The sequence below is a fragment of the Mustelus asterias genome, chromosome 13 (genome assembly GCF_964213995.1).
Source record: "Mustelus asterias chromosome 13, sMusAst1.hap1.1, whole genome shotgun sequence".
NCBI lineage: Eukaryota > Metazoa > Chordata > Chondrichthyes > Carcharhiniformes > Triakidae > Mustelus > Mustelus asterias.
The window spans coordinates 96,663,826-96,689,401 of NC_135813.1; the positions used below are offsets into that span (position 1 = coordinate 96,663,826).

A 25,576-nucleotide genomic window follows, 5' to 3' on the forward strand; every position below is an offset into this window, starting at 1 on the left:
TGAACTGTAGGTCAGGTTTTTAAATAGAACTCACGCAGGCATCAGATTCTGTTGCACAAAGTTAAACATAAAATACATTACATTTCTTTCAGCTTGTAAAATAGCTGGATAAAATGTATTTACGGTATACTTATTCCCTATGGGTTCAACAATTTAATAATTAGCCCAGCCTAGCCAACTCGCACCCTGGGTGAACTGAGCTATGTTAGCACAGGCTAAGAAATAAACCTTTATTTTCATATGTATGCTGATGACAAACTACCTCACTAACACGTCTCTCAACACCCCTTCAAACCTACCTCTTGGACCTAACGTTTGGTCAATAATATCTTATGTAGCTCAGTTTAATATTTTGTTTTATAATGTTCCTATTGAAAGGCCTTTGAATGTTTTTGAGGCCCTCAGTGCAAAGCTGCTGAGGCAACTTTCACCTTGTGGAGCTCAGAAGCAATGTCACTTGTTTCCACAGTGAGAAACTCTGCAAAGCTGGTTAGATTGAAGTTGCACTTTCTGTTTGGGAGGCAGAAGAGCAACACACAAGGTCTGCAGAGTCAAATCAGAATTTCTGCAATGTTCAGTTTACAAGTTAGCAGGTTGATTCACTTCAAATTCTGAATGTGTAAGATAAACACAGGTCAATTAAACCCAGGTTTGTTTGATCTGTCTTAACATTAATGTCACTCAACAGTTTCGCAACTTTTACATTTAAACCTTTAATTCCTCAAATTTATATTCTAAAACACATGAACTATGAACTCAATATTCTCAATAAAAAGATAGAGCTAGGTGTGGCTAAATACATATTGAACTTGATGCTGTATTTTTGGATAATGCCACCAAAGAGCAGCATTGAGACAAGGAAAGGGATAAGGATAGAGCTTTGGTGAAATGCGAAATTATTAAAAATAATAGGAAGCAGCTTTCTGAATATCCACAAAGATGACAGAGCACGCCGTGTAAATGCAAGAGAGACAAGGCTGAAATGTTTGCAATCATCTTCAGTTAGAAGTCGCAGTGGATGATCCCTTTTGGCCTCCTGCGGAGGTGAGCATTGATAAAGAAGCTACTGCCATGCACTGGATATAGTAAAGATTATGGGCACAGGCAATTCCCTGGCTGTAGTGCTGAAGACGTGCTGCAGAAAGAGCCATACCCCGAGCTGAGCTGTTCCAATACACTGGTCTCGACCCAACCAAGTGGAAAATTTCTCAGGTATATACTGCCTTCATAAAATCCAATATGCCCAATTACAGACCTATCGGTCTACTTTCAATCATCAATTATGCGACAGGTGTCATCGATAATGCTATCAAGCGCTTGATAGATTTGGTCCAAACATGGCAAAGAAACAGAATTCCAGAGATGAGAAAAGACTGAATTTACTTTGACATCAAAGCAGTTGTTTAGTGCGTGTGGTATCAAGGAGCCCTAAGCAAACTAAAGTCAATGGGAATGGGGACAACTTTACACTGGAGAGTTATACGGAGCATAAAAAAGATTCTGTAGTTGCTGGAAGCCCAGGATATCACTACAGAAGTTCCTCAGAGGAGCTTCCTGGGCCCAAGCATATCCAGCAGCTTCATTAATACCTTCCCTCCATCACAAGGTCAGAAAATGGGATTCTATGAAATAGGCACACAGACGGGAAGCTAAAACATTGCTGGAAATAATCTTGCTACAATTAGATAGTTAATAGTGAGGGTTATCCTACTGGGCTAGAAGAGAGGCATTGGGGATGGTGGTGAACAGTATCAAAGCCTGCAATGTGCTAAAGGACAAACAATGAACATATAAACATACAAAACAGGAGGCTGCCGTTTAGCCCTTCCACCCTGCTGTCATTCAACAAGATTATGGCTGATTTATCTGTGTTTCGAGTTCCATATTCCCATTTACTTGTGATAACTTTTGCCTCCTATGCCTAACAGGAACCTTTCAACCCCTCTCTTAAAAATATTCACTAACCCTGCTTCCACCATCTTCTGAGGCAGAGTTCCAAAGTTGCACAATCCTCAGAAAAATATTCTCATCTTTGCCTTATAAGGGCGACCTCTAATTTTAAAAAGGTACTCCCAAGTTCTGGACTCACACACAAGACGAGACATCATTTCAACATTCACCTTGACAAGGCCATTCAGGATCTTATCAAGTCACCCCTTACTCTTCTAAACTCCAATGGAAACATGCCCAGCCTGTCCAATCTATCCTCACAAGAGAAGCCACTCATTACAGGTATCAATCTAGTAAAACTCCTCTGAACCACCTACAATATTTACGTCCTTTGTCAAATGAGAAAAAAATCTGCACACCAAAACGATTCTTCAACAGTGAAACTGGATATCGTTTGCAACCTCGGTATATGCCGTTTTAGTGCTATTGCAGGGACAGAGACTGAAACTAGATTAGAGCGAGTGAAACTGGAGTTGTGGGAAAGATGGACATGCATTGGAAGGTAACAAAATGTTCAAAAACTCCGGCAAGAAAATGGAGGTCAGAGATGGGGTTGTTGCTTTCCAGAAAACAGGGTTCCAGGGTGGGTTTGTGGGAGGTGATAGCAATTTTGAAAGAGAGGAAGACAGTAACTGAGGGGAGGAAAGTGTTTACAATTTCAGCTAGCATAGGGCCAGGAAGGGATTTGCATTATCCCCAAGCTTAATGAGAAGAGTAGGTGGGAGACATAGGTGATGTGTATGGACAGGTCATATAGGGAGGAAGAAGCAAAAGATAAAAATATGGATTTAAGGCTACAGTGTGTGGTTAGCAGCAAAGGCACTGAACAGATGGTGAAGTCCGTGAGTTCCTTGCTCAGTGGCGGTGGGGGTGGAGGGAACAACGACAGATAAACTACTCCCAATCAAAAACATATCCTAACTGGTGAAGCCCATGTAGACCACAATATATTAAATAGCTGGCTATGTTAATCGAAAATCATTCACGTATATAGAGTACAAAAAAGGTTGGATCAATAGATAATTTAGCTCCCAATTCATTGAAATGCTGTGAGAAGCATGATTCCCTACCTGGTGTATGGTATGGTACATAGTAGGCCGATGCTATTGGCACAGGCAATTGGATAACGGGCACAAAGTGAAACAACTGATGTCATGGTCTCGCCAAATGCCTCCTGAACCTGCTCCACCATCCCACCGCATGTTAGCTCTTCAATCCTGAGAGAACAGAAATAAATGTTTATCAATGGGAAACAACATTCTCAGTTGCAAAATAACTTCCTTCCAACACCAGCGTCTGAATTAAACTCTATTCGTTAAAAAAAAGTGCAAATCCTTCAAACAATATGTACAGAAATTTGTTTTTCAAACATTCATTATCCTCTCTCTTATTCATCAATCTTGCAGCTGTCTTGGAACATGCCCTTCAGGGGATTTTAAAAAAACTATTAGGTGCCACATTGCTGGATTATACATTAGTATTCATTCAGAAACTGAATTTTGCTGCATAGGAAACCAAGGGGGAACTAAGATTAATGGGATAAAATGAAAAAAAAAGTTGAATAGAGTAGTAAAAACAATTTAAATAATAATATAAAACTGGACAAGAAGAATAATATTTTCTCCCCTACCTATAAAATTTTGCCTAAACCTTTTTAATATTGTTTGTTTGCAATCCTGCAGCTAATAGGTAATAGTTGCCTAGCATCACATACAATGACTTGATTTAAGATATGGCAGCTCTTGGCCTGGAAGGAGCATCTAACGGAATTCAATACTTTGGACTGGACTAGGGAATAAAGCAAGATCCCATTCACGTTGCTGGAAATGTGTCTGCAGCTCGACAATTATGGAGCAGTAACATTACCAGTATTACATGGTGGCACAGTGGTTAGCACTGCTGTCTCATGCACCAGGGACCCGGGCTTAATTCCGGCTTCGGGTCACTGTGTGTGAAATTTGCACATTCTCCTCGTGTCTGCGTGGGTTTCCACCGGATGCTCCGGTTTCCTCCCACAGTCCAAAGATGTGCAGGTTAAGTTGACTGGCCATGCTAAATTGACCCTAGTGTCAGGGGATTAGCAGGGTAAATATGTGGGGTTACAGGAATATGGCCTGGGTGGGATTATGGTCAGTGCAGACTCGATGGGCCACATGGCTTCTTTCTGCACTGTAGGGATTCTGTGATTCTGGGTGGGAGGTGTGCACATATTATCTAGCCCCACTACTCCACAACTTGTATCATTAGTTTAGAAGTTGAATTTACTCATCAAAATAGCCAATTGTTTAACTGCACAACTAGTACCCATAATGATCTTATTTTGCTTTAGGTGTCAAGCAGCAGTTTCCTTTTAGCTGCCCAGACCCGATGGCGGCGTGGTAACACAAGAATCTTCACGCAGAGAGTGGTGGGAGTGTGGAATGAGCTGCCGGATAAAGTGGTAAATGCGGGGTCACTTTTAACATTTAAGAAAAACTTGGACGGGTTCATGGATGAGAGGGGTGTGGAGGGATATGGTCCAAGTGCAGGTCAGTGGGACTAGGCATAAAATGGTTCGGCACAGACAAGAAGGGCCAAAAGGCCTGTTTCTGAGCTGTAATTTTCTATGGTTCTATGAGAGGCTTTAGCCAGGCTTCGTTAGAGGAGGCGGTGGCAGTGTGATATTATCACTGGACTAGTAATCCAGAGACCTAGGGTAATGCTTTGGGGACTCGGGTTCGAATCCCACCACGCAGATGGTGAAATTTGAATCCAATTTAAAAAAATTAAAATCCCAATGATGACTGTGAAACCACTGCAGTTTGTTGTAAAACAAAACCCCCATCTGGTTCACGACTGTCCTTCAAGGAAGGAAATCTGCCGTCCGCTTCTGGTCTGGCCTACATGTGACTCCAGATCCACAGCAATATGGTTGACTCTTAAATGCCCTCTGAATAGCCTAGTTCGGTTCAAGGGCAATTCGGGAACGGCAACAAATGCTGGCCGAGCCAACAACGCCCATGATCAATGAAAAAAAATCATCAGAATAAAGCTCTGAGTTTGACAGTATTGATCTGGAGCTCCCTTGTCTGAGGACAGACAGCTGGCCCCATAAATGTCTGGAGACTCTGAATAAGAGAGCTTCGATGTGGAGGAGTATGCAGAGCTGGTTCAATTCTTTTTGTCTCAGCTTTGCAGGTTTTCAAATTCAGACAAGTTACACTCAGGTTAGGATTCTCTGACCATAGGCTAAGAACCCACACAGAATTTCAGGTAAGGCAGGAAAAAAGTCAGTTAGGTAGCCTTCCTTCTCAGCTTATTCCCCAAAAAGACAGTTCAAAAACAACAAGTTCAAAACTTCAAGCTTGTCTTTGTCATGTGATTTCCAGTAAGTCACCAGCCTTCAACCTCTTTTCAGTTCTTTTCCCCATCAATTAAAGTGATTGCCATTCAAAACTAACAAACTACCCCCCCCCCCCCCTCAAGTACCATGCTGGTCAGGGTTTTTTTTGTAAAGGTATTATTCCTCCCAGTCCAAAGGCGAACTGAGGCCCTTTATATAAAAAAAAGCAATGTGTCCAAATAATACAATGTCCTTCCAAATTTCAAAAGAAAAATCCACTTTGTGAAGAGATGGTTTTCCCATCACTAGCTGTTACATTAGCAAGTTATCCATGTCTAAAGTTAGTGGAGGAAGTTTGGTGAAAAGCTGTGCAAGAAAACTGAGCAATGGAGGAGGAAAATATGCAGATATTTAATAACACTAAAGATGACAATAGGGGAAAGTATTCTCAATCCACTTCCCGTGGCCTAATTCAACAATCACACAGGCATTAGGTTGACATATTAAAAAAATTAAATATGGTATTGGGACTGGCTCTTGAGGCCGAGGCATGTCACTGAAGTAGAACACAGCCATTTTCCATTCACCTAAAGTAATATTCCTCATCTTGTTGAGTATAAAGCCAGTGTTTTAAAAAAAATAGGCATAAGCATTCTAGGCTCTTAACATAAGAAAGTCAATGTGTTGCCATGTCCCTAGTTTCTTTGTAAAGGATAATTATTTTTTGTTTACAATTCAACCAGTCAGCATCTCACCTTGGTCCACCTTGAAGGACTGTGGTTACAGGTCCCACTAAATGAGTGACACCACCAACTCTGACTGCTGCCGTCAACAGCTCACGCATGTGTACCAGGGCCTGTTTTCTTGTGTTACCACGCCGCCATCGGGTCTGGGCAGCTAAAAGGAAACTGCTGCTTGACACCTAAAGCAAAATAAGATCATAATGTCCGAATGTTATTTATATTATTCACAATGACAACTTCTCCATCCTCATTTAATGGGGTAATGAAAAAGTTTGCAACATTACATCAGTAATGAATTATTGATACTGGCAAATGGCTGCTCTTATAGATCAATAAATAGTAATATATGCATAATGAAATTTGATCAAAAATTGATTGTAACTGCTAAGTAGGCAAATCTTCAAGGGCAATGATGATATATGAATTCAGGCTGAAGGGTCTTTTCTGCTCTGTACAACTCTGACGATGGCTCTACATTCAAGCCCAGTGAGATATAATGTACAATTACAGACGTACAGGAGCAAGTGCCATAATTGAGTTAAAGATGTTCAATTCAAGGAATAAAAAACAGAAGAGTGCAACTTTCATGAAATTATCTTTTACCCGAACATTACCCGCAATTTCCAAAAGTCAATCCTGCAACAGCTTAACATTTTAATTTATTCTGACGCAATGCATTGCATCTGAATATATAATTATGTTCCTTATCTAAACTGGTTCACTTCAGACTTTCCTAATAATTTGGAAATAAAAGTATAATTACAAACTTACAGCCTGGTCAGGATTTGTTCCAATGAAAGCGAAGAGCTGTCCAAGCAGCACGCTGTACGTTGGCTTGTCACGGCTATCCTCAATAGTCAGGGATTGAAGCAGAGTGAAGGAACTGCTTCGATGACTATTCCCATGCCGTCTCCTGAAACAAGACAGACAAATCTTCAGACATCTGTAACATAGAAATTACTGTGCTATTAATGCGGAATACGTAATGTATAATAATACTTAATGTACCATAATGCTTAATGTATAATAATAATACTTAATGGGCTAAGTGTGCATTCTCCAATAGTAATTTCTAGGCTGACACATCTGCCACCAAGAACATGTACCTGTTCAACATATACTCTTGCCCAAATTGAGCATTTTTGGAAACAAACCCTCTCCAATTCAAACCAAATACATCTCTTGAAAATATTTAATATTTAATAAAAAGTATTTTGGGAAAGAGCAAAAACAGTGCTTTTGGCTGCAAGTAGTGTCCCATTGATTATTTTTAAAAAACATTCTTCCACTAATTACTTTTTAAATCCCATCTTACTCCGCTTTGATTCTCTTTCCCTCTAACACCTACCAAACAGATGACACGGCCACCTGGAAGAATAAAGGCCAGTATGAACACAGGAATACAACCTCCTGCAAGTTCCCTCCCAAGTTACACACCATCCTGATGTGGAAATGTATTTCCATTCTTCTAGTTAAAGATCTTGCCACAACTCCCTACCTAACAACGTGAGTGTGTCTATACTGCAGTCTGCAGTAGTTCAGCAAGACAGCTCATCACCAGCTTCTCAAGGGCAATAACGCACAAAGAATAAAAAACACTGAGATACAAGTGACATTGCTTGAACAATGTGTTCAATTCACATTGAGGTACATCCAAGAGCCTTGCAACCCTATATAAATAGAGCAGACATATCCAGTTGGGAGTGAATGGAAAATGTTGGCAATGCTCTTCTTATATAAACAAGGGGAAGATCTTGAACAAAAAGCATTTTCTCCTGGAGGATTGCCTTCCCCTGTAGAATTCCATGCTCCGGTTGTCTCGAGGCTAACATTTGGAGTTTCAGTACAAGCCTTCAATAACTGATCAAACTTTTATCATTTGGGTTGAACTTGTGACATTTGCTTTTTAAAAATTCATTTATGAGATGTGGGCATCACTGGCTAATCCAGCATTTATTGCCCATCCCAGTTGCCCTTTGGAAAATGGTGGAGAGCTTTCTTGAACCACTGCAGTTCCGAAGGTGTTGATGCATCCACAGTGCTGTTCGGAAGCTCCAGGATTCTGACCCAGTGACAGTGAAGGAACAGCAATATATTTCCATGTCAGGGTGGTGAATGACTTAGAGGGAACCTCCAGGTGACGGTGTCTCCAGGTATCAGCTGCTCTTGTCCTTCTAGATGATAGTGGTTGTGGATTTGAAAGGTGCTGCCGAAGGAACCTTGGTGAGTTCTTGCAGTGCATTTTGTAAATGGTATATACTGCTGCCATTGTTAGTTAATGGTGGAGGGACTGAATGTGGAAGGGGTAGCAATCATGCATGCTCTTTTGTCCTGGATGGTGTCAAGCTTCTCGAGTGTTGTTGGAGCTGCACCCATCTAGGTAAGTGGAGAGTATTCTATCACACTCCTGTCTTGTGAATGGTTTCAAACAACCTTGCCTTCAAACAACCGCACAACCTCAAACAGACCATTGTCCGCAGCAAACTACCCAGCCTTCAGGCGAAGAGTGACCACGACACCACACAACCCTGCCACAGCAACCTCTGCAAGACGTGCCGGATCATCGACACGGATGCCATCATCTCACGTGAGAACACCATCTACCAGGTACACGGTACCTACTCTTGCAACTCGGCCAACGTTGTCTACCCGATACGCTGCAGGAAAGGATGTCCTGAGGCATGGTACATTGGGGAAACCATGCAGACGCTATGACAACGGATGAATGAACACCGCTCGACAATCACCAGGCAAGACTGTTCTCTTCCTGTGGGGAGCACTTCAGCGGTCAGGGGCATTCAGCCTCTGATCTTCGGGTAAGCGTTCTCCCAAGCGGCCTTCACGACAGCACAGAGTCGCTGAGTAGAAACTGACAGCCAAGTTCCGCACACATGAGGACAGCCTAAACCGGGATCTTGGGTTCATGTCACACTATCTGTACCCCCACAGCTTGCCTCCTGGACTTGCAGAATCTCACTGGCTGTCCTGTCCGGAGACAATATACATCTCTTTTTAATCTGTGCTTAATGCTCCCTCCACTCACACTGTCTGTATCTTTAAGACCTGGTTGGCTGTAGAGATTCGCATTCTAATCAGTATTCTGTAACTTGATTTCGTGTCTCTGTGCCCTGTTTGAGAGCAGATTTCCACTCCATCTGACGAAGGGGCAGCGCTCCGAAAGCCAATGGCATTTACTACCAAATAAACCTGTTGGACTTTAACCTGTTGTTGTTAAAACTCTTACTGTGTTTACCCCAGTCCAACGCCAGCATCTCCACATTGTGAATGGTGGATAGGCTTTGGGGAGTCAGTTTCAGTTCAGTTTTTGGTTAGTCAACCCCAGGATGTTGACAGAGGGGATTCAGCAATGGTAATGCCATTGAATGTCAAGGAGCGATGACTTGATCCTCTCTTGCTGGAGACAGTCATTACCTGCCACTTGTGTAGCGCAAATGTTACTTGCCACTTGTCATCCCAAGCCTGGATATTGTTCAGACCTTGCTGCATTTGGACACTGCTTCAGTATCTGAGGCATCATGAATGGTGCTGAATGTTGTGCAGTCATCAGTGAACATCCCCACTTCTGACCTTATGATGGAAGCAAGGTCATTGATGAAGCAGCTGAAGATGCTTGGGCCTTGGACACTACCCTGAGGAACTCCTGCAATTATGTCCTGGAGTTGAGGTGATTGACCAAAGATGTGCGGGTTAGGTTGATTGGCTATGCTAAAATTGCCCCTTCGTGTCCTGAGATGCGTATGTTAGAGGGATTAGCAGGTAAATATGTAGGGATATGGGGGTAGGGCCTGGGTGGGATTGTGGTCGGTGCAGACTCGATGGGCCAAATGGCCTCTTTCTGCACTGTAGGGTTTCGATGGTTCTATGACCTCCAACAACCACAACTATCTTCCTTTGTATCAGATGTGACTCCAACCATCGGAGAATTTTCACTCCGATTCCCATTAACTGGTTTTGCTAAGGCTCCTTGGTGCCATACTCGGTCAAATGTTGCTTTGATGTCAAGGACAGTCACTCTCGTCTCACCTCTGGAGTTCAGTTCTTGTGTCCATGTTTGAACCAAGGCTGTAATGAGAGCAGGAACTGAATGACCCTGGCAGAACTCAAACTAAGCATTGGTGAGCAGGTTATTGCTGAGTAAGTGCTGCTTGATAGTGCTGTTGATGACTCCTTACATCACTTTACTGGTAATTGAAAGTAGGTTGATAATGCAAAAATTGCCCAGGTTGGATTTGTCCTGTTTCTTCTGTACAGGACGAACCTGGGTAATTTTCCACATTGTCAGGTGATGCTAGTGTTGTAACTGTACTGGAAGAGCTTGGCTAAGGATGCAGCAAGTACTGCTGGAGCACAAGTCTTCAGTACTATTGCTGGAATGCTGTCATGGCCCATAGTCTTTGCAGTATCCAGTGCCTTCAGTTATTTCTTGATGTCACATGGAGTGAATCAAATTGACTGTATCTATGATGCTGGGGACCACCGGAAGAGGCAAAGATAGATCATCCACTCGGTACTTCTGGCTGAAGGTCGTTGCGAATGTTTCAGCCTTTTCTTTGGCACTGATGTGGTAGGCTCCTCCATCAGAGGATAGAGATATTGGTGGAGCTTCCGCCTCCAGTGAGTTGTTAATTGTCCACCAACATTCATGACTGGATATGGCGGGACTGCAGAGCTTAGATCTGATCCAATGGTTATGAAAAGATGTGCAGGTTCAGTGGATTGGCCTTGTTAAATTGACCCTTAGTGTCAAGGGGACTAGCATGGTAAACACATGGGGTTATGGGGGATAGGGCCTGGTGGGATTGTCGTTGGTACAGGCTCGTTGGGTCGAATGGCCTCCTTCTGCACTGCAGAGATTCTCTGATTCTATGAACTGTTTGGGCTCTAATACTTGCTGCTTATGCTGTTGGGCACACTAGTCCTGTGTTGTAGCTTCACCAGGTTGACCTGGTGCCTAGGTCGATGCCAGGTGGTCCATCTGGTTTCATTTGTTCATGCTTTCTTTGTAACAGTCGAATATAACTGAGTGGCATTTGAGAGCCAAGCACACTGCTGAGGGTCCAGAGTCACATGTAGGCCAGATGAGGTTAAGGACATTAGTGAACCAGATGGGTTTCAGGACAATTGTTTCATAGCAATCATTAGACTTTCAATTTCAGAGGTTTTACTCAATTTATAATCAACCATCTGCTGTGGTGGGATTTGAATCCGGGTCCCCAGAGCATTACGATGGGTCTTTGGATTACTCGTCCACTGTGCCAGCGCCACCCCAAGTTAAGCTAATTTTGGTGTCTGGCATAACAGAATTGTTAAGGAGTATGGATTAGGTCATAATTCCAGTCTGCAGACAGCAAATCAGAAACAGGCTATGGTGTGTACCATCCACAAGATGCCCTGCAGCAATTGCCAAAGTTCCTTTGACAGCATCTCCTAAAGCGATGACCTCCAGTAGAAGAAAAAAGGCAGCAGGTGCATGGAAACATGGCCACCTGCAAATTCCAGTCCAAGTCACAAATCCTAAAATGCCCCTTTGAACTGTGGCCTCACCTACACCTCATGGACTACAACAGCTCAAAAAGGAGGCTCACCCTCACCTTATCGGGAAAAATAAGGGACGAGGCATAAAAGCTGGCTCTGACAGCAACATCCATATCCCATTAACAAATACTCACATACATACTCTCAGGCACGCATACTTAACATTCTATGGTTAAATTATAATGCACATTTAATAATTGCATCTGTATCTAATGACGATCACTGGAATTATCCAAATTTACTTAATTCTTTACCTCTGGTTAGCCCGTGTGAATTCTAGATCCTCATTTGCAATCATTTCCAGGTCAGAGGGTGCTGACATACTGCGCAGGAAGACTGGTTGGCGAACAGTGTGAGAAATCACCTTGGTTTCCGAAGATGATTTACAAGCTGGTAAAATAAGCAAGCATACATCAGGAAGACAAATGGACACCAAATATTTTTGAAAATAATTATAATATTTTGTGGCTTTTGTAATTGCCACCAAGCTGGGACAAGACATCATGCATTGAACTACCTAATCTATAATTGTTAAGCTTTCTACAGACCACCCAGACACCATTTCGAATTGCCAAATAGATTGTCAAAATGCACACAGGAGACAAAAATAGTTTGCAACTATTCTGGAAACGATCCTAACTGAGAATATGCTTTTTCACATATCATATTTACTGGCCAATATTTTTTGCCTATAAAATGCAGGTTTTTCCACTTGTCAAAAGCAAGGAATTAAAGATTTTTTTTATAACTGCACAGTTATTTATTTCACAAGGGTCCAGACATCCACCCAAAGTTATCTGAATTGTTTGCTACATTCGCGAATGCGTACAGTTTTTTAAGCTCAAATGACTTGGTACACTGCCGATACTGACATTACATTGATGACAATTGTTCAGTACATGATTGAGCTCGAAAGTAAAACACACAAAAAACTGACAATAGCAGCAAAGACCACCTTCTCCTTTCCACCTTCACCCTCTCACATTAGCAATCGTACCTGGTGTGTCAGCTGGGGTTCCTGAAATACTCCTGGTCAGACCAGATTGTGCTGCTATGGTAACGTGCAGCAAAAGCTCAGCCCGATTCATCAGGCTTTTCACCAAAGCTTTCGTTTTTGCTAAAGAATGTGAAGGTTTCGGCAGCAAAGAGTTCACCTCCTGACCAAACTTCTCTCTGTTTAAAAAGAAAATTTAATTTAAAACTGGCAAGAATAAACAGTCATGATGGGGAGATGCCAGCGTTGGACTGGGGTAAACACAGTTAAGAAGTCTCACAACACCAGGTTGAAGTCCAACAGGTTTATTTGGTAACAAAAGCCCCTAGCTTTCGGAGCGCTGCTCTTTTGTCAGGTAAGTGGGAGTTCTGTTCACAAACAGGGCATATAAAGACACAAACTCAATTTACAAAATAATGATTGGAAAGCAAGTTTTTACAGGGAATCAAGTCTTAAAGGTACAGACACTCTCTCCACTCACATTGTCTGTACCTTTAAGACTTGATTACCTGTAAAGACTCGCATTCCAACCATTATTTTGTAAAGTGAGTTTGTGTCTTTATATGCCCTGTTTGTGAACAGAATTCCCACTTACCTGATGAAGGAGCAGCGCTCCGAAAGCTAGTGGCTTTTGCTACCAAATAAACCTGTTGGACTTTAACCTGGTGTTGAGAGTCTTCTTACCAAGAATAAACAGCGCAAATAAATGTATTCTCCTTGAGATTTAGAACCATGAATGTCAAAACAGAAGGTACAGAGACAGTCAATAAACTGCCTTCGGTGTCAAATTTGCAATTTGTTCTTGTTACTTCTTCTGCCTCTTCGGCAGTTCCTTGCAGTCAAGGATGACTTGCTTCCACACTAAAAAATGAGTTCTCAGGTGACTGAGAAGTCCAATTAGGGGGGCGGGGGTCGTCGTCGTCCTTGAAGTGTTTCCTCAATCTTCCTGGTGCCCACTTGCTGCATCAAAGCTCAGAATAGAGCACTTGTTTCAGGCGTCTCATGTCAGGGTCTATTGAGTGGAGCTAACCGAGCTTGGTCAATGCTTTAATGCTGGAGATATTGACCCGAATGAGAACACTGACGTTGGTGTGCCTATCTTGCCAATGGCTAGCCATGGGGCAGTACTGTGTGGTCAGAGCAGGTTGGTAGAGGAATTTTGTCTTCCAGATGTTGAGTGTAAGGCCCATGTTCTCCGATGTCTCAGTAAAGGTGTTGACGGTGGCTTGGAGCTCAGCTTCTGAGCATGTGCAGACTCAAGCATAGTCTACATTCTGTAGTTCCATGACAAGAGGATGGAACAACCTTTGATCTGGCCATTAGACAGCAGTTGCACAGATTCCCATTTGTTCTGTAATTTAACTCCACTTGATCGGGGAGCTTACCGAGGGTGAAATGGAGCTTCGCAACAAAGAAAATAGAGAAGAGTGCTGGGTGCGATGAAACAGCCTTTCTTGACCCCAGTCCGAACCTGAATTAGGTCTGCGTTGGATCCATTAGTCAAGATCAAGGCTTGCATGTCATCATGGAGCAGGAGGATGGTGGCGAGCTTTGGGAGGCAGCAGAAAGGGAGTAGGATGGCAATGTACAAGGATTGGTGCTGTTCCCTGTTCTTGCAGTTGCTGCGTGGCGACGATCATGTCTGTTGTGCCCCTAAGAGGGCAGAATATGCATTGCAATTCTGGGAGGAGACCTTCAGCCACAGGGAGGTGATGATTAAGGAGGACTCTTGCGGTGACCTTCTTATGGCCGACAGCAGGGAAATTCCTTTGAAGTTACTGCAGTCGGGCTTGTAACGTTTCCTGAAGGTGGTCACGATTACTGTCTCAGATCTCCTGGCATGTTCTCCTCCTTCTAGATAAGGGAAATTATGTGACGTATTTGCACCAATACTGTTTCTCCACCATGTTTTAGTGCTTCGGCAGGGATTCCATTTGCTCCCAATGTCTTGTTGTACTCTAGCTGTGGGATGGCCTTTTTGACCTCATGCTGGGTTGTGCTGTGATGGTGGTGGGTAACATGCTGCAGGATGAAGTCGAGGACGCAAGTGTTGGAAACAGTCTCTGTTAAGGAGTTTATGGAAGTGCTCTTTCCAGCTGGCGCTGCCCGCCTGTTTTGATCAGCACCCCTCCATTCTCGGCCCACAATGGGGTAGGCGTTGGGTGCTTGGGCTGTAGGTGATCTTGCCTGCGCTTAAGAAACCTTATGCACCATGACTGTTGGTTAACTGCTGGATCTCCTGCGTTTTCTCCACCCAATATCTGTTCTTTAGGTCACAGGTATTTTGCCGGGCCTCGGCTGACTGTTCGTCAGCTTTCTCGGCTTTCTTGCTCAAGCTGGATTGTTGTTTCAGGTTCAGAAAAGCTTCTGCTTGCAGCTCATCAGCTCCTGGATCTCCTGCTCCATTTCACTGAACCAGTCTTGGTGTTTCCTGGCCAAGTGAGCAAGCGTCTCTTCCCAGGTGTTGTTAATGGGGGCCTGAAAGGCAAACCAGAAGATATGGACGCTCTGCATCTCCGGGTCACCAGAGTAGTCAGGTCGCATTGAGGCAGTGGCTGAATGTAGCTCTATTATCGGGGCCTTTGAGTGCCTCAGCGTTAATTTTGCTGCAGCATTTTTTCTGTTGCTGCTTTGGGGCTACGTTGCTGTTGATCACAGAGCAGATCAGATGGTCTGTCCAGCAATCATTAGGTCCTGTCATGGCATGGGTGAAACGCATATCTTTGCAGTCCCTCACTCGGACAATGACAAAGTTGAGCAGGTGCCAGTGTGTTTCCATGAGGTTTTGTACTTCTCTCTCTCTGATGCAACAGGTGTTGGTTATGACAAGGTCATATTCTAGACACATTGTCAGGAGCAGGGTACTGTTGATGTTCAGATTTTCCTACCCCCTCTCTGCCGATTACACCTCCCCAGAGTTGTGTCCTTTCCAACTTTGGCATTGAAGTCACCAAAGAGGATCAGCTTGTTGCATGTTAACAGACTGTAAAGGGCAGCAATATGTTTTTTTTAAGTGGCATCCAGATCAGGAATAATGCAGCTGTATGTGTTATAACAACATTTCGGCTGAATATTTAAAATTTCACATTTACCTCAGTACTTTTAGCAGTCACTTGAGCAGATTCAAGACTTGGAGAGTTAGGTGCACAAACTTACATCCTTCCATTTTCTCATAAGTCAATTGTCTGCATTTCATGTTGGTCTTCAGTACTTGCACGGACTTTGCATTGAAAATCCATGGTCACATGCCAAACGTGTTTTCTGTTGAGTCGCCCATCATTCAGTGCGTGTGAACACCATTGTGTTGATTGGTCATTGATGTTACACCATAAGATGGCATTGCCACAGATAAGTCTGATCAGTGATGACCTCAAGGGCCTCATGTGACTGCTGTTTCCATGATGTCTGATCCAGATAACATGGGCTTATCATCAGCACAATAAGCATTTCATGTACACAATTCTTACACTTCCAGGCAGTATCAACTGAGATGAGAACAGAGGGTTTTGATCACCTGAAGGCATCTATATCAACAACACTGGCTAGATTCTAATATTATTTATAATATGCTTAAACTCATTTGACTTTCCACCTTGATTTTTTTTATAGATTCATATTAACTTACACTAAAATAATCACTTGCAACTTATTTCTATAAGTTACAGACCTATATTTGCAGTTTTATTTCAATTCTGCTCCTGTCCTCATCGGATGTCCAGAAATTCAAATTTGCAGAAGACATTTTTGCATTACAATTAAAATTGGGTACACTGGGCAATTTCTCCCTCCTTAAAACAGATACCTAAATAAAATCGCCTAATGCAGTGCAAGGATCAAGTGTGGAATCCTTCTGGCATTTATGGTTCAGCTACACAATGGATAACTGATTCAGAGCTATTTTTGACTCAACGACTTTTCTCAGAATCGGACACTCTTTCCATCTTTTTTTACAGCAGAACTGCCTTCATTTCAATTGACTCAATGTCATTTAACTTCAGCCTCCCATCCACTGACTCTGTCTACACTTCCCGCTGCTGCGGCAAAGCAACCAGCATAATTAAGGACCCCACGCACCCCGGACATTCTCTCTTCCATCGTGAAAAAGATACAAAAGTCTGAGGTCAGGTACAACCAACTCAAGAACAGCTTCTTCCCTATTGCCATCAGACTTCTGAATGGACCTACCTCGCACTAAGTTGATCTTTCTCTACACCTTAGCTGTGACAGTAACACTGTATTCTGCACTCTCTTGTTCCCTTCTCTATGAATGGTATGCTTTGTCAGCATGGCGTGCAAGAAACAATACTTTTCACTGTATGCTAATACATGTGACAATGATAAATCAAATCAATCTGTGGTTAGTTTGCAAGTTTAAGTCCAAGTGAAAGTTGAACCAACACGAATCTAACTGAGAAGACTATGTGCACTGCAAGCTGCAGAGACCACTGAGATCCTGTAGGGCATCCAGCTCGAGGACATTTTCTGCAGTTTTCTTGCCTCTGAAAGTACCATTGCTTTGGCAGCCATTCAGGAACTTGCCCAAGTGGACGCTGTTCACATGAGAGTCTAAACAATAGTAGGACAAATCTGAATGCGGATTACAGGGTCAACGGCAGGGTTCTGAGGAATGTGGAGGAACAGAGAGATCTTGGGGTTCACATCCACAGATCTCTGAAGGTTGCCACTCAAGTGGGTAGAGCCGTGAAGAAGGCCTATAGTGTGTAAGCGTTTATTAACAGGGGGTTTGAGTTTAAGAACCGTGGGGTTATGCTGCAACTGTACAGGACTTTGGTGAGACTACATTTGGAATATTGTGTGCAGTTCTGGTCACCTCACTATGAGGAGGATGTGGAAGCATTGGCGAGCGTGCAGAAGAGATTTACCAGGATGCTGCCTGGTTTGGAGGGTGGGTCTTATGAGGAAAGGTTGAGGGAGCTAGGGCTTTTCTCTTTAGAGCAGAGGAGGATGAGAGGCGACTTAATAGAGGTTTATAAGTTGATGAGGGGGATAGATAGAGTGGACGTTCAGAGAGTATTTCCTCGGGTGGATGTAGCTGTTACTAGAGGGCATAACTATAAGGTTCATGGTGGGAGATATAGGAGGGATGTCCGAGGTAGGTTCTTTACTCAGAGTGGTTGGGACTGCCTGCTGTGATAGTGGAGTCAGACACTTTAGGAACTTTCAAGCGGTTATTGGATAGGCACATGGAGCACACCAGGATTATGGGGAGTGGGTTAGCTTGATCTTGGTTTTGGTCAAAGCTCGGCACAACATCGAGTGCCGAAGGGCCTGTACTGTGCTGTTCTATGTTTCTATGTTTAAAGAGTGAATGTTGCCAGACCATTAAATTATATGAGGGAAATTACATGTCAGTCTAATCCTCTGTTCACCTGCCATTATTTTGCAGAGACCTTGGAAATCAATCAAGAGCTGGAACACTAGCTGATTTTCTCCTATCAGTACACAGAAGCAAAGAGCAACTTCTACTTCATCTTTGCCCAAGATCAGCGAACACAGCATGGACTAGGAATTAAATCTCAGAATTCTGGTTTATAAAACCTAATACCTCAGGCCATAACTTTAGGCACTAGACAAAGCTTTAAGCAAGAACAATAATTATCACCACAGTAGCTGATGTCATCATACCTTAATAAAAGGACCATGTTCTCCAAGTCATTGCAGTCAAATTGTATCTCCTTCAGGGAGCAAAGCAGCTCTAACTCCTTGATTTTACTCTGGAGAGAAATAATACCGTTACAATTGTACTATGGAATCAACTCAAGGCTGTCTGGTGTGTTACAAGCTAATCACTTCACAAATTCAGAATCAAGAATACCTATTATAAAAGTGTCATTTTTGCTAGACCTCATTCCAGAACTGGTTCACAGAATTGAGGTTGATATTTCAGGCCAATACTGAGGGAGTGATGTATCTGTCAGGGAAGCAGCATTCAGATGAGGTGGACATAGATTCCAGCATATCAATCAAAGAACAAGAAGTTTGTCTATTGTCTGGCCAACATTACATCCTCAGCCAACACTAGCAAAAACAATCTAGCTGGTTACTCATCTCACTTGCTGCTCCTGGGAGAACAATGCACTGTCATATCTCTTGCTGAAGCAACAATGATGTATCCAAAAATAATGAGACAATTTTCAGAGCAGCACAGAGGCACACTACATTGGAGCATGTGACCAGATGCTATAAAAATGCAAGTCTATTGTTTTTTTTAAAGTTTATTTATTAGACACAAGTAGGCTTACATTAACACTGCAATGAAGTTGCTGTGAAAATCCCCTAGTCACCACACTCCGGCGCCTGTTCGGGTACGTTAAGGGAGAATTTAGTATGCCCAATGCACCTAACCAGCACGTCTTTCGGACTGTGGAGGAAACCGGAGCACCCGGAGGAAACCCACGCAGACATGGGGAGAACATGCAGACTGCACAGACAGTGATCCAAGCTGGGAATCGAACTCGGGTCCCTGGCACTGTGAGGCAGCAGTGCTAACCACTGTGCCACCGTGCCACCCCATTTTGTTATGTTGACAAACCTAAAACCAAATAATTGTTCAGCAAATCAAAAATTCATTGCATAAGCATTTCATATCACAATGATGCATAGATTTCTGCATAATCATGTGCACTTCATGCAAAGGTATGGTTTGAACACGTATAACTGAGTTACAGATTGTTTTGACCTTTCCGCATTCTGCCTAAGTTAATAAACTAATGCAATGGGCTCCTCCAAACAGAAGACCTCTCTTAGTAAATGTAATTTTTAGCTTGAATATACAGTAGGATATTCAGCAAGTAGCAGAACGGTCCAGCCAACAAACCTCTCAGAGCCAGACAGAAGTACCACACATTGGACCATAAGAAGCCCTTCACCTCTACAAAAAAGGAAAACATTGCAGAAGCTGGAAATCTAAAATCAAAATGAAAAACACTAGGAATGCTCAGTGGGTCAGGCAGCATCCGTGGAGACAGAAAGAGAGTTGATGCTTCAGGTTAATGAACTTTCAGCAGAACATCAGGTCATCAACCTGAAACACTAACTCTCTCTTCATAAATGTTGCCTGACCTATGCACATTCAACATTTTTGGATTGTGATCTTCACTTCCCATTGTTGAGATGAAAAGTGGTAACACAAGATGATACTCAGAACTCATTTTCACACATAAGCTGATGGTCAATCTGTTGAATCCAGTTCCCTACACTTCTAACCATGACCTCAGAGAACAAAGTGAAATCAGCAGTTTAGGTTCTACATTATCAGAAAAGATCACTTTAATATTCAAATGCTAACCTCATTGAAGTGATAGTCATGGAAAAATGGTAGATTGTTTTCCAGTTTTCCTTGTTGGCCATCTTCCATTTCATTCTGCCATTTCTGCTCAAGCTCTGCTACACTCTATGGGATAACAAAATATCAGTAAAGCAAATATAGGATCATCCTAAAGGACATGAAGATATGAGAAAACATCTAGATATCTGGATTCGTGTTTAACAGCATGAATTAGAGGTTTGTATAATCCATTGGAATAAAATAGTTGACTATTCAGCTTGGGCTAATCACAAATTATCAAAGAGAAACACTGAAAAGAGATTCTGTACTTCCTTCATTGGGGAGAGTTTAAACTAGTTAGGTTGGGGGGAGGGGATCGAGACGAGGTGACTGGGAGCGAGGAAGTTAGCTCACAAACAGAGAAGGGTTATAGACGGTGCAAGAGGGAGGATGGACGGGGGATAGAGAAGGGGAGAGCTCAGACCAAAGGATTGAGATGTGTTTACTTTAATGCCAGGAGTATAGTGAATAAAGGGGATGAGCTCAGAGCGTGGATCGATGCCTGGAAGTGTGATGTGGTGGCCATTACAGAGACTTGGATGTCTCAGGGTCAGGACTGGGTACTACAGGTGCCGGGATTCAGATGTTTCAGGAAGGACAGGGAGGGAGGCAAGAGAGAGGGGGTGGAGTGGCACTGCTGATCAGAAATAGTGTCACAGCTGTAGAGAAGGTGTATGCTGTGGAGGGATTGTCTACAGAGTCTCTGTGGGTGGAAGTTCGGAGTGGGAAGGAGTCGATCACTTTGCTGGGAGTTTTCTATAGGCCGCCCAATAGTGACAGGGAGGTGGAGGAGCAGATAGGGAAACAGATCCTGGAGAGTTGCATTAATAGCAGAGTTGTTGTGATGGGAGACTTTAATTTCCCAAACATAGATTGGAATATCCCTAGGGTAAGGGGATTGGATGGGGAGGAGTTCGTTAGGTGTGTTCAGGAGGGTTTCCTGACACAGCATGTGGACAAGCCTACAAGAGGAGAGGCTGTACTTGATCTGATACTGACCAATGAGCCTGGACAGGTGTCAGATCTCTCAGTGGGAGAGCATCTCGGGGATAGCGATCATAACTCTATCTCCTTTAGGCTTGCATTGGAAAAAGAGAGGATCAGGCAAGCTAGGAAAGCGTTTATATGGAGTAAGGGGAAATATGAAGACATAAGGCAGCAAATTAGAGGAGTAAATTGGAAGGAGGTATTCTCGGGGAAATCTACTGAAGAGAGGTGGCAGTTTTTCAAGGAATGTCTATCTAGGGTTCAACAGGACAATGTTCCGAGCAGACAGGGAGGAGTTGGTAGGTTAAAGGAACCGTGGTGCACGAAAGCTGTGCGGGACCTAGTCAAGAAAAGGAAAGCGTACAAAAGATTCAGAGAGCTTGGCGAAGATAGGGATCTAGATGAGTATACGGCTTGTAGGAAGGGACTAAAGAAGGAAATTAGGAGAGCCAGAAGGGGTCACGAGAAGGCCTTGGCAAGTAGAATTAAGGAAAACCCTAAAGCGTTCTATAAAAATGTGAAGAATAAAGTGAGAGGGCATGCGATCCAAGGGGCTGCTGCCCTGTGGATCCAGAACTGGTTTGCCCAAAGGAGGCAGAGAGTGGGTATAGATGGGTCTTTTTCTAAATGGAGGTCGGTCACCAGTGGTGTGCCCCAGGGATCTGTTCTGGGACCCTTGCTGTTTGTCATTTTCATAAATGACCTGGATGAGGAAGTGGAGGGATGGGTTGGTAAGTTTGCCGACGACATGAAGGTTGGTGGGGTTGTGGATAGTCTGGAGGGATGTCAGAAGTTACAGAGGGACATAGATAGGATGCAAGACTGGGCGGAGAAGTGGCAGATGGACTTCAACCCAGATAAATGCATAGTGGTCCATTTTGGCAGGTCAAATGGGATGGAGTACAATATAAAGGGAAAGACTCTTAGTACTGTGGAGGATCAGAAGGACCTTGGGGTCCGGGTCCATAGGACTTTAAAATCGGCCCCGCAGGTGGAGGAGGTGGTTAAGAAGGCGTATGGTGTGCTGGCCTTCATCAATCGAGGGATTGAGTTTAGGAGTCCGGGGATAATGATGCAGCTGTATAAGATCCTCGTCAGACCCCACTTGGAGTACTGTGCTCAGTTCTGGTCGCCTCATTATAGGAAGGATGTGGAAAAGATTGAAAGGGGGCAGAGGTGATTTACAAGGATGTTGCCTGAATTGAGTGGCATGCCTTATGAGGATAGGCTGAGGGAGCTCGGTCTTTTCTCCTTGGAGAGACGTAGGATGAGAGGAGACCTAATAGAGGTATACAAGATGTTGAGAGGCATAGATCGGGTGGACTCTCAGAGGCTTTTTCTCAGGGTGGAAATGGCTGCTACGAAAGGACACAGGTTTAAGGTGCTGGGGGTAAGTACAGGAGAAATGTTGGGGGGAAGTTTTTCACAGAGGGTGGTGGGCGAGTGGAATCGGCTGCCGTCAGTGGTGGTGGAGGCAAACTCAATAGGGTCTTTTAAAAGACTCCTGGATGAGTACATGGGACTTAATAGGATGGAGGTTTATAGGTAGGCCTAAAAGGTAGGGATATGTTCGGCACAACTTGTGGGGCCGAAGGGCCTGTTTTGTGCTGTAGTTTTCTATGTTTCATACATACGTTGGACGTTGCATTAAAAAGAGATATTTGAAGAAACAAGTAAATTTAGTACATTTGCAGACACCTCCCATCAGCTTGCAACAGAGCAAGAATGAAAAGAGCAGAATGGGAATGAATAAAAATAACACACCATATTTAGTTGACAGATTGAGAAAACTGATCAACGTTTTACCGTCAAATCTAGGATTTCAGGATAAATGATATTTTGATGTTTTAAGTGAGCAAATACAATTCTCAACTGCTAAATGTATTTCCATTATTGACAATTGTTAAAATTCTCTAAAGAAAGTGGCATTAAATCTTAGCACATTAATTGTTCACATCATACAGACAATATATTTTTATTTTCACATATTCTTGTTCTCATACATCAATTTAGGGTGGCTTCAGGGAACCCATGAAGATTCTTATCCACTAAGTCGAAAACCTCTAGACGCTATCTCACATTCCCCATCCCAAAAGTGGCCATGTTTACATCTACCATCCATCTAAAACAGGCATATCAAGGTTCCCTTCAGTCCCCAACTTTACCTGAAGTTGTCGCTCCATAGCATTAAGCTTTTTGAAAGTTTCTCCCATTATTTTACACAACAGGTCATATTCTTCCAGGTGCTCCTCTCGGTATTGGAAATTAATCAGAGACTGCAGCGCATCAATCAGATTCAAATGTTTGATCACACATGACACCACCATTTCTTCCATCACATCAGGCTGAATCACTTCCCTAGAATCGAGAGGCAAAAAGCATCATTAGGGAGCGAGTGGTCAATTTTCACTTTAAAAACTGTATCAACAGAATAACTTCAAGTCTGATAATTCAAGGTGTTGAACAATCCATAAATAACCTTCGTCTCACACTGTAAAAACCAACTCTGTGCCAAGCATTACTTCCTCACATAGAGAATATCTTGTTGTAACCTACTGCAGTATGATCTTGAATGTGCCCTTTCTTTCTCTATAATGATCAACAAGTTGGATAAATGCATCATATCCAATCACGCAGCACCATTAACTTAAAAGGAAGGATGTTCATAACATGTTCAACTACAGATTTGTTTCCAGTCCAAGGACAGGGCATGATGGAAGAGAATGAAGGACAAGGGTGGAGTAAGAATTATAATTAATGCTTCATCATTAGCTGTATTGATGTAATTAAATATTTTTGCCATCATTTCTCTAGAAACTAACATCTTAATGGCAATTGTCAAAAAGTGTTAAACTGAGTCATCGACGTCAGTAGTCCCAGTTTTGATCACCAGCCTTTGTTAATGGATCTGTTCCGGGATAATAATCGAGTTGCTGCAGTTGGTCTCAATGGCCCTAGACTGGGGAAAGGTGGGGGAAAATCTAGCAACTGTTTCCCTGATCACTATTCCTCAACTACTGTTGGAAAGTACACGAGTGCGGATGTCAGAAGAGAACAAAAATCAGGCATGATTGAAATGTGCCTGCTCTTACTAAATAGCATGCTGCCACTCACTATCTAGGCTTAGACATGAAGGGCCATTTGTACCAGGGACAGCTGGCACCCATGGAACCATACCACAAATGTTAGTGCTCCCCACCAACTACAGGGAACAAGAAAGCATCAACAAACACAAAAGAATATTACAAAACTAAATAGTTTGCTAAAGTGTTCATTATTCAGACTCAACTGTTTCTTCCTACAATGCTTTACACTTTCACAAAGGGGCTTTGGTGTCCTAACATTTGAACCTTACACAGCAGAAATATTGATATCTAAGAGATCACACTCACTTAATACTTGGTCTGAACTGAGGTCGTGCTCTTCCAGATATTTCCCTGAGTTTTCCCATTATTCCAGGAGGCAGACGAATCCTTGGCAAATCAAAGTAGTGCCCAGTTACCGGGGGAGGGGGTGCGAGTGCATCACAAGGATATGTGAACTCCCTGTCTTCCTCTATAGTTAGCGGCAGAGGAGAGGGGCTTGGAGTCAAAGCAGGAGATAAGGCACCGTTTGCTTCAACTTGCCACTGGCATCTGGAATCAAGAGATTACAACGATATACACATTTAATTCTAGCCCAGAAATTGCACAATTTCATTTTTCACTTTGCAAGAGAATGTATGTTCAAGTTGAGCAATGGCATGTTGGATATGGAATGATTGCAATGTGCAGTCATCAGATACTTTTTCTGATACCAAGTATAAATGACAAGATCCACTGATCCACAATTCCTTGACTGAAATGTGACCTTATGCACAGAGTCAAAGGTAGCATGCCCAAAGGAATAAACTAGTTTACAATCAAACTATACACAGCAAAAAGTAAGTTCAAACCTCTCCAATTAATAGACGCACAACACACAAATCATACATTTCAGGCAGTAGCTGCAAATCGGATTTATTAAGTAAGTGGCAAATATATAAATCACATTGATTTTCTAAAATTACAAAATACCTAATGGTGAAAGCGCTCATATTTCATAACTAAGAAAAATAAATGTTCAACTTTTTCATATTAATTGGGACATGGATTTAGAATATAGTGGTTAATCAAAACCAGCAGGCCCTCTGAATGAGGTGCTTGTTACAATAATCGTATCTGCTGGTGGCCAGCATCCTCAAATGATTAGCTGCTCTCCTGTAAAAAGCTGAGCAAGTTTCCAACCTACTTTAAATCATTCCAAAAGGACTTAAGTATGGCCGTGCAAACTTCCCTCAACATATAATTCAAAAAAAAGTAATTTGAATAGCATTATTTCCTTAGCAATGAGCCATGAACAGAGGGATTCCTGGTCCAGATAATTTGTACTTCACATTGGAACTAGCTGTTTTGAGATACAAGCTAACCAATTTTAAGTGTTCAGCACTCCCATGAAGAATTTAATTACATAGAAGTTCTTCCCTGGTGTTATTCAATAAGTTAAAATGAGGTGGTTGTTATCCTGCAGTCTGTGCTAGGAAACAAAACAATGCTGTTGGCCACACTTCTGATCAGCAACAGTTCTGACAAGGAGTTCTGACAAAGCAAAATTGGAGGTACTGAACTCGGATCGTAAAACGCAATGCTTAACTCAAT

At 42.8% G+C, this 25,576-nt stretch overlaps 1 protein-coding gene across 6 annotated transcripts in view; it reads right to left on the minus strand.

The window, feature by feature from the left end:
* hectd4 (HECT domain E3 ubiquitin protein ligase 4) overlaps positions 1-25,576 on the minus strand; it is a 270,502-nt gene that overhangs the window by 91,207 nt on the left and 153,719 nt on the right. For 4 of the 6 annotated variants that reach the window (XM_078227339.1, XM_078227340.1, XM_078227338.1 and 1 more), the window contains exons 25-33: positions 24,293-24,535; positions 23,066-23,258; positions 19,875-19,979; positions 18,212-18,300; positions 12,569-12,744; positions 11,826-11,961; positions 6,787-6,958; positions 6,028-6,194; positions 3,021-3,167 (exon numbers count right to left, since the gene is read on the minus strand). In XM_078227339.1, coding sequence (XP_078083465.1) covers positions 3,021-3,167; positions 6,028-6,194; positions 6,787-6,958; positions 11,826-11,961; positions 12,569-12,744; positions 18,212-18,300; positions 19,875-19,979; positions 23,066-23,258; positions 24,293-24,535 — 1,428 coding nt within the window. The remainder of the gene's footprint in view (positions 1-3,020; positions 3,168-6,027; positions 6,195-6,786; positions 6,959-11,825; positions 11,962-12,568; positions 12,745-18,211; positions 18,301-19,874; positions 19,980-23,065; positions 23,259-24,292; positions 24,536-25,576) is intronic. The other 2 variants (XM_078227343.1, XM_078227341.1) reach the window with 1 other exon arrangement.